The following is a 15,528-nucleotide window of genomic DNA, read 5'->3' as shown; positions in this document are numbered from 1 at the left end:
ATAGTAACCTAAATGTGTAATACATATTTCACAGCTCTTTAAATTATGATTTTTAAACTGTTAATTTAGTGCTATTGTTTGTATTTCTTCATTTTATTTTCCATTGCACAAAAAAATTATAAAGAATATATTCTCGTATTTACGATTCATTTTTATTTAAAATCATTGCAACATAACAATTTAAATTTATTTCAACATGAAATTTCTATTAGGCGCTCAAATAAACTGGAATTCACACAAAACCTGTTCATACAATTTTCGCGTTCAATACTTAAAGATTGTAATAAATGTTACACGTTAACATTTGCCTTGTATATGATAATACAGCTACGACAATAATAACAAACATACCTGTGAGTCTTGAAAGAAGTTATATAGCAAAATATCGTCAAACTCCAATCCTTTAGCCTCGTAGATGGTAAGAACTATGCCATGTTGTAGTTCATCAGGTAGATTTTCTCGAGTTCTGTCATTTGCGACAAGAACAGCCTGGTGTGCTCCAAACTCTATTCTCGATGTCGATCTACCCTTTCCTTTCAGTAGTACTGCCAAGTTGCTTCATAATATAATCATAATATTTTATTTACAAAACTAACATTAGAGTCATAAACATGTCTTTATTTATATTGTAAATACTGGTTTTCTATTTTTGTTATGATTTTGTTTGATGGAGATTTTTTGGTTTTTGAAAAATACATACACATTTTTCATTCTGCGTCATTATGATAAAATCTTGAATACAGTACTAAAAATGTTTATCATTTTTCGTACAAAATATTATATGCAGCCGCATATTATGGTAGAATTTATGCTTGAACAAATGCATGACAAATACAACATGAATGTTTTTATTTAAGGTCAGTACAAAATAAGCATGTAAAAACTCTTTCAAAACTCTAGAGAACATACGGCAGAGATTATAATTTTTTTATATAGAAGATCTTACAGTATGCGTAAAATATATTAGATAAAAAGTTTTAAATTAATATTCATAAAATCTATATTTCGATTAGATATTTCCGGTATACATTACACTTTGTTCTTTATAGGACAATAAAGGTAAAATAGTATTGTCAAAAAAAAACCAACCCTTCGCTTAATGTATCTACATGCATATGTCAAACTTAATTAAAGTCATCTATACTACTATATTAAAATAATAGACTCGAATTTTTAGTCTTTAATACCGAGAAATCGGAAGAATACTGTCTTTTGTTTTATATATTTTAAACATCTTTGGTACTTGAAGATTACCAATTTGTTTTTATTTTTTCTCAGTTAAGCTTCGCTAATTAATAATCAACGAAAATTCCTCAAAAAATCCCGGAAATTACCTGGATTTTTTGGATTTTACAATCTTGCGCTTGCGCAATACATTCACGCTAACGGGATCTTTAGTTTATATTTGTTTCCACAATATCACCTCTCCCTGAATAAACTCAGAAATGATAATACAAATACGGGTAAATTTTCATTGGACTTTTGCTATATATTCTGTTCATATAAATTAATGATTTCTTACGAGAGAAAGTATAAAATAACAAATATACATTTCAACTAAGCACTTACTTTCATCTTCGTGATGACAAAAAATATTGATTACATGCAAAAACGTTACATTATATTTGTTAGGAGAGTGAAGATAGAATATGTTTTATCGTAAAAATGAATAATGTCCTACAGACCCAGTTTTACAAAGAATATACGTGTACGTTGGTGAAAAGGTGTTGAGTTCTTCCATTCTATGGATTAAATTTCTTAGTTGAAAGAGATTTGCAGTCTCATAACAGGCACGTAGCATCGTTTTTGAAAGTGGGGGGGGGGCAGACCCATCCAAAAAAACTTGACAAGCAAAAAAAAAAAAAAAAAAAAAAAGGAAATTTAAAGTTTCCAAAAGTCTTCAAAATCCTAATCCCAGGGGGGGGGGGGGGGATATTCAATTTGACTACTCATTTTCTTATTTTCATCTCAATTTTTTACTAACTTCCAAAAAAGTGGGGGGGCCAACTCCATTATAATTCATTTTTTTATATGTAAATTTTAAAAAATTTGTTGCTGCGAGAAAAAGTAGGGGGGCCAGGCCCCCCCCCCCCCCCTGGCCCCCCCTGATGCTACGTGCCTGCATAAAGGTTTGTTGTGATGTGTTTGACTGTTATTTTCAAGGCAACATCATTCATTAACTTTCTCCAAAATCGTTCTGGAGCTATTCTGCAATTTCCTGCTACTTTACGGGTATAAGTAAGGGATGGGCCTTTCTCGAGACACAGTTAGGTTATTAAAACTAAGGAAAGTGTAGTGAAATTAATAACATTATTGTAGGCTTATAGCTTTGTTATGTAAATGTCAATAATAAGGTGTATCGATGTACCTATTTCTAAATGTCCGATATGCAATGTCAACCCGTGCACACACGGGTCAAAGTCTAGTAGAGTTATAAAAATACCTTTTGTCACATATTTCAAGGAGGATTGGAGATGGCCCATTAAACAATCCAAGATCTTTTTGAAGAATGTCGAATGATTCTGGAAAGTATTCAACCAGGATATCAAGAATACTTGATGCTAAATTCAGAACACCAGTATGAGATCTATAATTGTGACTAAGTTGATGAATCTGAAAAAAACATCATGATAGTTATATCAAATCAAAAATTGAAAAAATGACTATGAAACATCAAAAAGGATAATTTTGGACATATACATTTTGTATTAGCATTATTACAATTACAGATGATATAATCACCCTCTCTGGAACTTTGATAGATTTCATTTTTTGACTCGCATGATAGAACAGGGAACGCAGATCCTTGAAACGAAATGATATTCCTCTCATGATACCTTGTGCAGTGTCGCCAGTTAAAAACATATCATTAGGATTCTGACAGATATGTAACATCAGGTATAACTCGGCCTGAGTGAAATCTTGAGTTTCATCGACATATATTTCGTTGATGTTCAAATTGTTTATACGAATACCTAATCCATGTAGTCTGTTATGATAAAAAAATAAATGACTCAATGTGTAATAATGGATGGTAATTATACAGAAAGTTGCAAAACGTTAGTGTTTATATTAAAAGCAAAACTAATATAAAAACAAATTGAAAACGTTAAGCGATATTTATTGAAACTCAAAGGATATTATGAACATTTAATTTTAAAAAAAAATTGTAAACAATTTAAAAAAAATTAAGAACCTGCAAAATATATTCCTGACAACATCTGCCTCGTCAAACCAGAAACGCTGTTTTAGAAAATGCCGATATTTCAAAAAAATATCATATATCGTTTCCCGTTCACCAGAAAAGTTTGGAGCTTTTTTCTTCCCTTGTAAAATATAATCTCTCCTATCTAAATATCCGTTTTTATGAACCAATGCTTCATATGATCCTTTGATGAAAGAAATAATTTCCATCCAGACTAAGGATGGGTGGTATTGTTCAAATCCTTTCCGTATTTTTGGCCACACCGAATTACAAAATACATCGTATGTAACTTCAATTTTAGCACATTTTTTTCTGTTACTGACACCAGGGTTATCATTGTCGACAGATTGTTCATCGTATAATTCTTCGTCTGACTCACTCTCTGAGTCATCCTCAAGCTTAGGTAGAAATGATAGGCTATCATCATCGGATGACCATCCTGGTACATCATCCTAGATAAAAATAATACAAACAATACGATCTTCTTGTTTCCATTGGATCGAAAATGCATACTTATAAAATATAATGAATGTTAAACCTTTTGTACAGGAAAGATGTAACGAAATATTATTACTTTGCTGAATATTTGTATTTTGTCTTACGTATTGACTATGAACACATATACTTAAAAACTATGTCAGGATCACGCAGCCTCTTATTTACATACTGTATATTTCGTACCACAATATTTCCAGATGCATCTCGTCTGAAGAACGGGTCAGGGAGCGATCCATCAAGCATAAGCAGCAGTTTTCTTGATGTCAGGAACAGAGGAAAATGAATATTCTGAAGGTCTTGCAGTCTCGGAGGAATTGTTTCCTCAGCTGCCGATACTGCTGGCAAATTATTTTCATCCAACGAATTTCTCATCTCAGAAAATGTTTTCTGAACCTCATTGCATAAAACTAAATTTTTTGTAATAAAAAGCTGTCGAAAAGTTTTTTTCTCAACATTATCCTGTGTCAATTCATTATTCAATTCATTTTCCATCGATCCATTTTCGTCATCTTCATCTGTGAAAAAATATGTTATAGCATAATATCAATCAAAATATAAATGTATAAAAGTTTGTTTTTGTTTGTTTGTTTTTTTTTTTTTTTTTTGTTTTTTTTTTTTTTGGACAGTAATGATTTGGTATGCAGTTAAGATTTAATAAACGACTAATTGACAATAGTATGATTTCCTCGTTCGTTGGAAATAAGTAAGAAAAACAAACTTACGTTATACATTTTAAATGTGTATGAAAACATTTACCTAGAAGGTAAAATTTTATATAATTTTAATAAAACCATGCATTATAAGGATAAAAATCATCAGGAAATTGTCAAGGAAATATTAAGTTCAAGTTGATCAATAATCCAAAAATACAAAAATTATTCAACATCTAAAAAATACACATTTTAGTGTGGAAACAGGATTAATTTTGTTATCGCATTGTATCACTATTTGTAATTTCTTAATTAACTTTAAACTATAAAAAATAGTTTAGGACAACGACATGCATCAAATTAACTAAATTCACGTGCTTAATAAATTAAAATGTTTAGGTCAAATATGGACACCTATTGCTTAAATGTAAAATTCGTAGCCACATTATCAAATATACGTTACATTTATAAATTGATATATTTAAACAATATACCTCCAGGATCAAACCTATGTGCAGTATCTCTCGCGTTTTGGTCATATCTGCTCCATAATCTGTAGAGACAACATGTTGTTTTACCCGTTCCACTTCTTCCTAGAAGCAAGATGGGATCAGAAGAAGGCAGACATATAACCGAATGTTCCACTTCCGTAACTTTAAATGGAAAATCTTTAGTGCAACTATTTGATTGTAATGAAGTCATGGCCATTTGAGTTGTAAATGAATAAAACTTCAAGATATGAAATTCTGTCGCAGAGTAGCTCCCAGGAAAGATCATCTTCTGCTTTTTTATTTCTGTGTCCGAGCGTGAGCAACCAAAATACCTTCTGGGAATTCTTTTTTCTTTATCAAAATTATCAAACAGTTTCTGGTCAGCATTTACCGAGCATGTGAGATATTTTTCATAAATACACTCTCCACCTCTTAAGTATGATTCTTTAATTCTGGCTAGCGATGCCTCTTTTTCAGTGTTAGTTTCTACGATGTCCCAAACTCGCACAGTTTCTGTGTACACATTTTTTGAATCGGTTTCAGAGTCAGTTAATCTCGGAGAAAAACTTACTGCTATTTCCCATAGTATTGGTCCAGTTTCATATATTTCTATTGTTTCAAATAAACTACCTGGTTCAATCTCTAAACAAATACTAGTCGAAAATATTCCGCTGGCAAACCTTTGAAAGGATGCAATGATTTCTTTTCGACGTTGCAGTGGAAAGGCTGAACTTATTAGCTTTTCCCATACTAGAGATGTACATTCAATTTCCCATTCATTGTCCTCAAACATTCCTGGTTCAATCTATTGAAGACAGTTTATAAATGTAATTCTTATAATTTTATGAATCATTCTCGTATTGCAAAATAATATTACTCTCAGCATTTACAACTGAAGATATGCCACAAATATCACTTAAAACTTACCGGACGTAATGGTTCCTGGAAAGATCCAACATCTTTTATTGAAATGGCTCGTGCAGAATGTGATGTCTGTGCATTTGTCTGTGATTACGAATACAAATAAATATTATTGAAACTCTGTTTTATTTCTTACTTTATAACTTTAAAAAGATAGCATCGTCCTAATTTATTTAAATATACTAAACGTGTATGTCTTTAATAACAGTCTAAATTCGGAGTGACATCCTTCAAGACATTATAACAATTAAAAGAAGTCGATGTCACATGTCCCTATGAGAGACAGTTTGATAAGTTTGAATAATTTTAGATAATCAGATCTTATAAATGCATTTAAGACTTATAAAGCAAAAAAGAATGTCTTCGCATCAGAATTCCAAGTGATAACAGTAATGGTAACAAATCGTTTATTCTTGACCAAAGAAAGCTTATCCTCACAATTTTAGAGATACTTTATTGTTTATTAAATGTAAAATCTTCTTTTGCCGTCAATATGTCCACATGTAGAGAAAACGTAAAATCTGTGCATTCCAGCACCGGAACTACCGACCTAGTCTTTATTTATCTTATATTTGTGGTTACAGATGCTGCAAATAAATATTACATGCCTGAATATGGCTAAAGGTAAAAAACTATAAAATATATACGTGTATTTTTGTGTACATGTAAACGAGGCACATATATATATATATGTAAGTATTACAATAGAATACCTTTTGGGCATGTTTTAATTCCAAGTCGTATGCCTCTTTTTTCTTCACGTCCCGTCGTTTCCGACTCTTGGTCATTAATTCTTCGGAGTACATTCCAATGTCATTTAATTCACTGATCATGTGACTTATATTTTCTTTAAGTTTCTGTTTTTTCAACGGTGCATCAGGTATTGTGCTGTCGGCAGTTTTTTTCTTGTTTGTACCGTGCTTGTTTTCTCTATCATTTCCTCCACCTGTATCATCTGTATGTAGGTTAGCTGCTCTTGAAGCTAGCCGAAAGTACTGCAGCCAAAAAATTTAAAAATGCAAGAAGTATCAACCAAATGTTATTATCGAGGACATAAAGTAAAAGAATTTATGACTTCTTGCACGTTTGTTTTCACTAACCTGCAAACGTCTGTCATTTTCATTCAGTATATATTCTACAGGCAGTCTTCCTTCGCTGTCCTTAATGTTTGATTTAACGCCTTTTTCGCATAATATTCTTGTAACTTCCAATGACGTTTTGCTGAATTTTATCTTTGCAATAACGTGAAACAAGCTATCGCCAAATTCATTAAGAGAGGCGGGGTCTAACAATGGGAAACGTGTAGGGTCTTTCTTGAACATCTCTATAAACCTCTCAAGAATTCCAGTATTTCCTCAAAAATCAAAATAAATCTAATTAAAACATCTTTTCAATGAACTGAGCTATAGCTATGGACATACATCTCATTCTTTCATGATAAGTATTAAAAATTTGGTAAAAATATATAATGGGAATCATCAATATCTTATATTTATTATTATCAAAATTTAGTAGAAAGAAAAAATTCGAAAATAAGTAATGTGTGTTACCTTGGTCCCTTTCTAATGCTATATATAACGCTGCATGTATAGGTGTATCACCAGTTTCCACAGAAAGGTACTTTGGATTAGCACCAAAACCAAACAGTCGGTTTAAGAACTTAAAATGGTTATTCTGTACAGCAGTTCCAATTGCGTCTTTTCCTTCTGAAGTAAACATTTGAAGCTTAAGTAAACAAACATATCATACTTGACACTTTCTAAATATAAAATGCCCATAGGCCTTTTTATATAACATTTGCATACGTTTTTAGCAAAGATCTTAAAACTTTGAAAGCTAAAAAAACGATGACATATAGTTCACGTTATTACACTATTTTCTTATTGTATGTTTAGAGATAAACAATTTATTCAAATTAAAACTTTTTGAATCGGCAACTACTTCACAAAAATATAAAAAAAATATAAAAGTATATTAAATAATTTGATCAATTAGCTGGTTATAAAAATAAGAGTACGATGGCTTTTGGCTTAGTAAACAAACGCTAGGCGATGATCTCGAGTGGTCGTCATACTTAATAGTTACATGTAATACAACGATTTTTTAAATACGCTGGAAAGAATGGCATGTAGAACTTTTAGAACTGATTATGTTTAAAATTTTAGCTTTAAAAAAAATTGTATAAAACAGGGCATAAAAATTGTATGACATTAAGTCGCATAAGTATTTTGATTTGATTTGCCTAAAATTGTTTGCTCCTTTTTATTTGAGTATATATTTGTATTGACCATTAGTTTGAAATTCTATATTTTTTAAGAGTTGTAATTCCTTGTTTTCATGGCAAACGTATCTTCCAGGTATTTTAAAAAATTCTTTACTGAATCTTTCTTTTGATTTCATTTTTAAATACATTAAGATATCTTTGATACGGCTGTTATAAGCTATATACACTTTGAAAAATTATCTGCATGCTAAATTTTTAATGGCAGAAACATTACACTTTTTAAGTTTTCAATGGTGTAGGATAACTTTTTCTTTCTAAAATGTTTTAATATATTGTCATGATTTATATACACGAAATGTATGTTAATTGTCATTTTAAAGCAGAAAAGTAATGTAAAATGCACAGAGGCGCGTTAGAAATAGTGACTCCTAATGTTTTCTTTGATTTTGAATTCAGATATATGTTGGCCTTTAAGTTCTAACGTTTCTTTACAAAAAAATCGACAGACTTTTGAGATATAGAATCAAACAAAAACCTTTTCTTTTTTTGAATATAAAAAGTTATTCATTATTATTCTATGATCAGAGAGAATATAACATATGTTGGACGGGTCTCATGTGCGATTTTTTTAAATGTATTATATGCGTAAGCGGACAACAGTAATTCTATTTAAATATAGTTGAGTAACAATAAACGCTCTTTTACCCTCAGATAATACAGCCCCACTACTCAGCATGTTTTCAATGATTTCAATAAGTAGGTCCTCGCTTTGTTGGAGCTGTTTGCATTTGATAACCTGATTAACCGAAAGTCCGTCTGCAAAGTCCGATAAGGAGGAACATCCATGATGTCTTCGATATTCAACAACAGCAATGTGCATTTGTTTCCAATATTCTTTCTCTGCAAGACCAGATACTATTTTCTTGTACGTTTTAATCGGTATCTTCGTTAGTTTTTCAGGAATATCTAAGAGTTAAGAAAAGAAAAGTTGCTTTCAAAAACAAAGAACACTTTTAGATTTGTGATAAAACATTAAATTAAAAGTATATACAACCTGGATTTTCATTTTGTCCAAGAGCGCTGATAACAAGATAAAGGGCCTCGTTTTCTATTTGTTTGTGTATGTCCAATCTATGTTTCGTGTTCTTGAAAATGTTTGTTATATCGTAGTATGCTAGTCGATATTTTTGGGATCTCATTTTTTCTTTAGCGCTTTCCAATGCATTAGCACATAGAGAACGACAATCTCTTTCATTATTTGCAGCAAGTGTCTTTTCCTCTCTGTAATAAACACAATAGGATGATATTCATACTTGAATATGAAAATCATGATGGATTCGCTTCATATGCTTAACTAACGAAGTTTTCGGTATTTAATATGGGGCCAAACAATTCAGTACTTTACATAGTGGCAATTCAAAGTGGAAATTATGAGCACATAACGAAAGATTTTTGTATGATTACAGATGATTTGACAGCAGAACCATATTTCCTATAACGTTATCTTAGTTTTCACCTTGTACTTTACTGCAAAACAATATCTATTAACAAATGTAAACGTAACTTAGGCAAAAAGTACGTGTTGATAATACCAAAAGGTAAATCTTTATGTTCTGAGAATATAATAAATGCCTTTTCGAAGGACCCATCATTTCGAGCCTTGTGGTTTGGGTCCTTTTTGTGGGAAGCAGAGTGGACAAAAAAACTGGTGTTGTGAAGATGCGAAAGACCAGAACGATATAATAAAATCCATTACAATGTATAAAATAGTAATTAAAAGTCATATACCACCAAATTAAATTATACAGTGTTCGTTTTAAAAGGTCCCCCATTATTAAAGGTCGTTTGGAAAACAAACATTTTAGAGTACTTTTGTATGCCCTTATAGATGTAATTTTAGACTTGAGTATTTACATGTGTATTTCAAAATTACAATGCATCTTTTATCCTACATAAGCACTCAAAAGGCTAGGTGTATGACTGATAATGATAAAGGAATGACAAAGAGTTCATGCAAAGATTTTATCTACAGGTCTTGCGACCAAGACATTTTGTTCAAAATTACTGAACATTCTTATCTACAAATAGTCTAGGAAAATCGATTCTAGGAGAGAGAGAGAGAGAATATGGTCCGAACAAACACATGTATTTAATAGGTCTGCTATCACCTTGGCCCTTCTCATAAACACTTTAAACCTTTAATCTAAAGATGAATTGAAGTCATTGTACACTTTGCTAAAACAGCAATCTGTAGGTAAAGTTTCAGCCAGATTAGGCCAAAGGAAGATAAAATATACCTAAAATATGCCGGACACATAAACTGACTGCATGCACCATGGAACTAGTACCCTGACAAATGTACTTGTAGTTTTAAAAAATCATACGCTGTTTTTATCTTCATCTTATATTTTCACCGGTCAATTTCAAAATTGTAGCAATATATGAGACGCAAACTAAATTTTCCTTTAACATTCAACTCTCCAATCATGTTTAATCTTGACATGAAACACATAATGCACGCTGTACCTCATTACTGTGGAATCGATACAATTCATTGTGGCTCAATTTTCGTTGTATTTATGGGTAGCTCTCCCCTGCAAATTTACATCCTCGACAGAAACAAGTTTAGAGAGAGCTATTGTTTTGCTAAAACTTAAAACAGACACATCCACGAAATTACTTCCCCACGAAATAGCAAAATACCCAAAATCTACCATAATTAGCCAACACGAATTTAAATGATTCAACAGTAATTGTTGCCATTTGTGTAAATATATCGTGTTTTGGGGTAACAGTAAGTCATAAAAACGGATATTTTGGTGTAGAATTCTTAAATACACTTATAATAAAGAATAAACTTCTTAGGTCAAGAAGTTGCCAGACTATGTAACATTGATTACAATGAACTTTAAGAGTTCCGGGAACTATCTTAATTCAACAAGGTACACGATGCAACAGGATCAACGATTGGCCAGGAAGTATCGTTGTTTGGAATGACCAGAATTAAATACAGGTATTTTCCATTCCTGGAAATACTATTGATTTTCTGTGAACTGGGAAATACTGAGAATTATTGTGAAATACATAAAAACAAAGACATATGACTTTTATGATATACCATATTAGCGAAAATCTTCTTTAAATGCTTCTATATCCTTTCAAGCAAGTTACGAAACTCGTTTTAAACAAAATGAAAAAAGGTTGCTTTTCACCTGACAGGTAGGTTACGAAATTCAAAATGTATTTAACAAAACGAATGAAGATTTCAATTACTGTCACGGTAAAAATAAAATCTTTTCATATCTTGTCATTACAAATAATCATATTTGTTTCATAGACTTGACTATGAAATTTTGATTGCATAAATCAATAATGTGAGTATAATCCTATAGTAAATGTACCTGTATTTTGAGATGGCCTCCTTAGATGAAAAGTCTTAATGCTTATCATATATTTTTAAGTCATTTTCTAAGTATAAACACGATAAAAATGTAAGCTAAAATCATTTGAAGATCCAGAAAATAGAGAACCAATACAATACGATAAGATTAAGAAACGATGTAAAGGATAAACTATTAGTACACTGAATATCTAACTCACTTGTTCGTTATAGTTTTAACTGATGAAAAGAATGTTAACTGCATAACATTATCGGTATATGTTAAAGGAGACTGGGTGGTTCACAATTTAGCCATCTGTTCTTCCTTTAAGTTTTAAGTATGATCTCTTTAGCTATAAACTTTTATTTGGTTAAAGGAAAAGTCCATATATTTTAAATTTTAAATTTGGGCATTTTCCTGTATTCTTATGTGAAGTTTTCCTTGTAAGGAGATCAATATAGTCTAAAAATGGCTATGACCATCGAACCTTCTCAATACACTCATATACCTGGTCTTTTTATTTCGCTCTTTTTCCTCCTGATGTCTCCGTTTTTCTTGCTGTTTTTGGATTTTTCGAACTTCTTCTATACGTCGATTTTCTTCTTCCTGTTTCTTTATCTTCGTTTTCATTGCTTTTTCTTAAACATCATTTTATTAGAAACATAGATTAAAAGATCAGCAAAAAAGAATAAATGTACGTAAATTTCATTTAATGTTTTACGAAATATAAAATACATTACCAAAAAATTGTATGCGTTCTGATAGTTGTGGAAAGGACTTTGGTACGCATTTTGATGCCAGCTTTTTCTTTTTATTCAATATGAGGGGATTAACTCCAGTCTGAAGCAGTATATTAACAACTAACATTTGAAATTCTCGATTTCCAGTACTTAACACTCTGTTATCCACAGCAAGATGGAGTATTGTATTACTGTGAGAATCCTGAATGTCCAATTCACGGCTTTTCATTGCTTCATTCAGGAGATAACGAAGAAGGTCTTCGCATTCTAAAAGCAAAAGATACACGAATTTGTATAATATATTGCCATAAGTATTCCAGTATATATATATATATATATATATATATATATATATATATATATATAAAACTTAAATAAATGAAAACACAAAGATCGAGTAAAACATAAGCGCTTTCATTTTCTTCAGATGTTTTACAATACAAAATGTAAAACATCTGAAGAAAATGAAAGCGCTTATGTTTTACTCGATCTTTGTGTTTTCATTTATTTAAGTTTTATATATATTTCACCGACCACTGAGGTTTTTCTTGGATTTATCTATATATATATATATATATATATATATATTTATTCCAGTATTCCAGTATATATATATATATATATATATATATATATATATATATATATATATATACCGGTATATTATTTTTCTTATTTTCATAATTCTGTTTTGAAGAAAGTCAGTTTCTTCATACTTTACATTTTAAATTACCTGTTGCCAATGCAATTCTTACGCCTGCATGGAGGTAAGATTCTCCTTTCTCAATGCAAAGTTTTCGCCAGTCACTTCCGTTTTTCATCAGATCCATGATATAATCAACGGCCCAACTATGTTCATGAAGCAAGTTAATGTTACACACTGTTTTCAAATCAAATGAATCACGAAATGTTTCTCCCCAACCTTTCAAGTCATAGTAGATGTTTTCTGCTGAGACCCAATCGCTGTTCTGAATTAGTATGTAGATTAGCCTCATCCATTTGCCTTTTCTCATTTTGATAACGCCTCTTAAAACAGGAATGCGTATGCCTTGAAAAAAATGTAATGTTATATCTATATGAATAGAAATCCAATAGAGAAAATTCTTTTAATGTCCGAATGTTGTTTCTTTTCCTTTTATGTTTAGAGCAATCAATTCGAGCACTTGAATGATTCACTAATAGGTATAAAGAATGTTGGGTATCAAGCGATAGATAGAGTTAAAAGTTGTGAGTGTTTTGTCAACAAATCTCGAGCCTTTGTTTTAGATTAACCCCCAAAAAAATCTATTTTTAATGCTTGTTTAAATTTTAAAATATTGTTTTTTTCAGTTGTAAAGCATTATTATGTTTTCGAAGTCGATGTCCTTTTTTGTGTCAGAGATTGAAAAATTTCCACTGTGAATGTTAATAAAAAATGTATCGAACTCTGAGTCTTACGTTTAACTTGTCTTCTGAATTTAAGCATTTGCAATGTTCTCGTTTTCAAAATTGAATATATAAGATTTGAAAACTTAAGGCTCAAATATTTATAATGTCCTTTGAATTACTTGAGTCTATTATTTCCTGGCATTTCTGTACATTTTTGTATATGTTGCAAAATAGGCGTAGGGACATTTAGCAATAAATAATGGCTCGTGCTTAGAGTTTTTTAAAAATCAACATACAGCAACATAAAAACATGATTTCTATCTTACACTCAGTCTGGCAATTTAATTCTAAAAAAGCATAGGTAATCAGAGATTACGAAGCTCATCGAGACGAGGCATCACCTCTATGAAGCATCACCTTTATGAGACCACCTTTATCATATTATATGGAAATCATAGTTAATGTTCTTGAATGTTCATGGATACTGTAGTGTGGTTTGACACAATGTCGTATATCATATGTTGAAATAAATTGATAATCAAATGTTAATTTCATACAGTAAAATTGGAAGATAGAGTGTTTATCAATACACTTATATAAAATATGATATTGAATCCTATAATACTACACAATATTGTGTCATATGATATATCATAGTATACAATATAATACTGTAATATATACTGATACAATATATAATTGTAACATATGATATGACACCGTATCAAGATATGATATTTTATTATATACCCATAGATTTTCCTTTCTTGATACTGTTAATTTTACAGACTGTGGTCCGATTTTTCGGATCACCACATTGTGGTTTTCCGATTCTGTATCACCAATCCCTGAAATTGATGACGTAGTACGCAATAAATAACGTCTTTATTTTAGCGCGTTTTAAAAGAGTTCCTTTCAAAAAAGCTTTGTTATATAAGTAAAGGTCAGTTGACTTTAAAAAGTTAGTTTTGTAATTCAGACTTTTATATGGACAAGGGTACATAATAAATTTATTATTTTAGCAGTAACTTGATCCAAAGAGCCGGATCACGTCTCGTGGATCATCAGATCAAACTCGACGCTTCGCGACTTAACCTACTCCAGCATCCGAGACCTGTGATTCAGATTCAGCATGCAAGCCTGTCAAGTGCATATACATTATAAGACGCTCCACCCTTGCAAGTTTAGTCAAGTTAGGATCAGTAATAACTAAGATATAATCATCAGAGGGTACCGGCTTTAACAAATTGGACCAGCTCCAAGAACCTTAATCTCAATTAGCATCCTAAACCTATGGCTCAAATTCAGCATTCAAGCCTGTCAAGTGCAGCAGTACCATAAGACGCTTCATCAATGCAAGATTGGTGAAGTTATGACCAGTATTTACTAAGATATAACCTTCAGAGGGCACCTTCTTCAGATATTTTAATCAGCTCCAAAAACCTCAACCTTCTCCAGCATCCGAAACCTACGGCTCAGATTCAGTATTCAAGAATGTCTGGTGCATCAGTGTCATAAGACACACCATCCATGCAGGTTTGATGAAGTTAGGACCAGTAAAAACTATGAAATATCATCAGAGGGCACATGCTCCAAAATCTTTAACCAGCTCCAAAAACCCTAACCTCCTCATGCATCAGAAACCTGTGGCTCAGATTCAGCATTTAAGCTTGTCTGGTGCATTTGTATCATGAGATGCACCATATGTTCTAGTTTGGTGAAGTCAAGCCCAGTAGTAACTTAAATATTGCTATCAAAGTGCACCAGCTCTCAAAATTTTAACCTGCTCCCAAATCTTAACCTCCTCCAGCATATGAAATTCATGGCCAAAATTCAGCATCCAAGTCTTTCAAGTCTACAAATAGGTCCAGATGCACCATCCATGCACGTTTAGTGAAGATGGGACAAATAATAACTTACATACAGGACCTGCACCAAAAACTTTAACCAGGGTCGGACGCCGACGCCGGGGTATAGCATAAATTCCCCCCAATTTCGTCTCGGTGAGCTATAAGGTTTTCATTGCATCAGATAACATAAATATGTTATAT

At 31.5% G+C, this 15,528-nt stretch overlaps 1 protein-coding gene across 1 annotated transcript in view; it reads right to left on the bottom strand.

Annotated features, from left to right (window-relative positions):
• Window positions 1–15,528, bottom strand: part of LOC128158579 (uncharacterized) — a 39,675-nt gene that overhangs the window by 8,365 nt on the left and 15,782 nt on the right. Inside the window, exons 13-27 of the mRNA XM_052821478.1 lie at window positions 12,843–13,157; window positions 12,110–12,376; window positions 11,878–12,007; window positions 9,044–9,270; window positions 8,695–8,955; window positions 7,316–7,471; window positions 6,866–7,119; window positions 6,479–6,760; window positions 5,772–5,849; window positions 4,848–5,649; window positions 3,887–4,218; window positions 3,197–3,657; window positions 2,743–2,989; window positions 2,444–2,613; window positions 352–556 (exon numbers count right to left, since the gene is read on the bottom strand). Coding sequence (XP_052677438.1) covers window positions 352–556; window positions 2,444–2,613; window positions 2,743–2,989; window positions 3,197–3,657; window positions 3,887–4,218; window positions 4,848–5,649; window positions 5,772–5,849; window positions 6,479–6,760; window positions 6,866–7,119; window positions 7,316–7,471; window positions 8,695–8,955; window positions 9,044–9,270; window positions 11,878–12,007; window positions 12,110–12,376; window positions 12,843–13,157 — 4,187 coding nt within the window. The remainder of the gene's footprint in view (window positions 1–351; window positions 557–2,443; window positions 2,614–2,742; window positions 2,990–3,196; window positions 3,658–3,886; window positions 4,219–4,847; window positions 5,650–5,771; window positions 5,850–6,478; window positions 6,761–6,865; window positions 7,120–7,315; window positions 7,472–8,694; window positions 8,956–9,043; window positions 9,271–11,877; window positions 12,008–12,109; window positions 12,377–12,842; window positions 13,158–15,528) is intronic.

Source organism: Crassostrea angulata, chromosome 8 (assembly GCF_025612915.1).
Source record: "Crassostrea angulata isolate pt1a10 chromosome 8, ASM2561291v2, whole genome shotgun sequence".
NCBI lineage: Eukaryota > Metazoa > Mollusca > Bivalvia > Ostreida > Ostreidae > Magallana > Magallana angulata.
The sequence above is the reverse complement of the archived record's forward strand: the minus strand, read 5'-3'. Positions and strand labels throughout refer to the sequence as shown.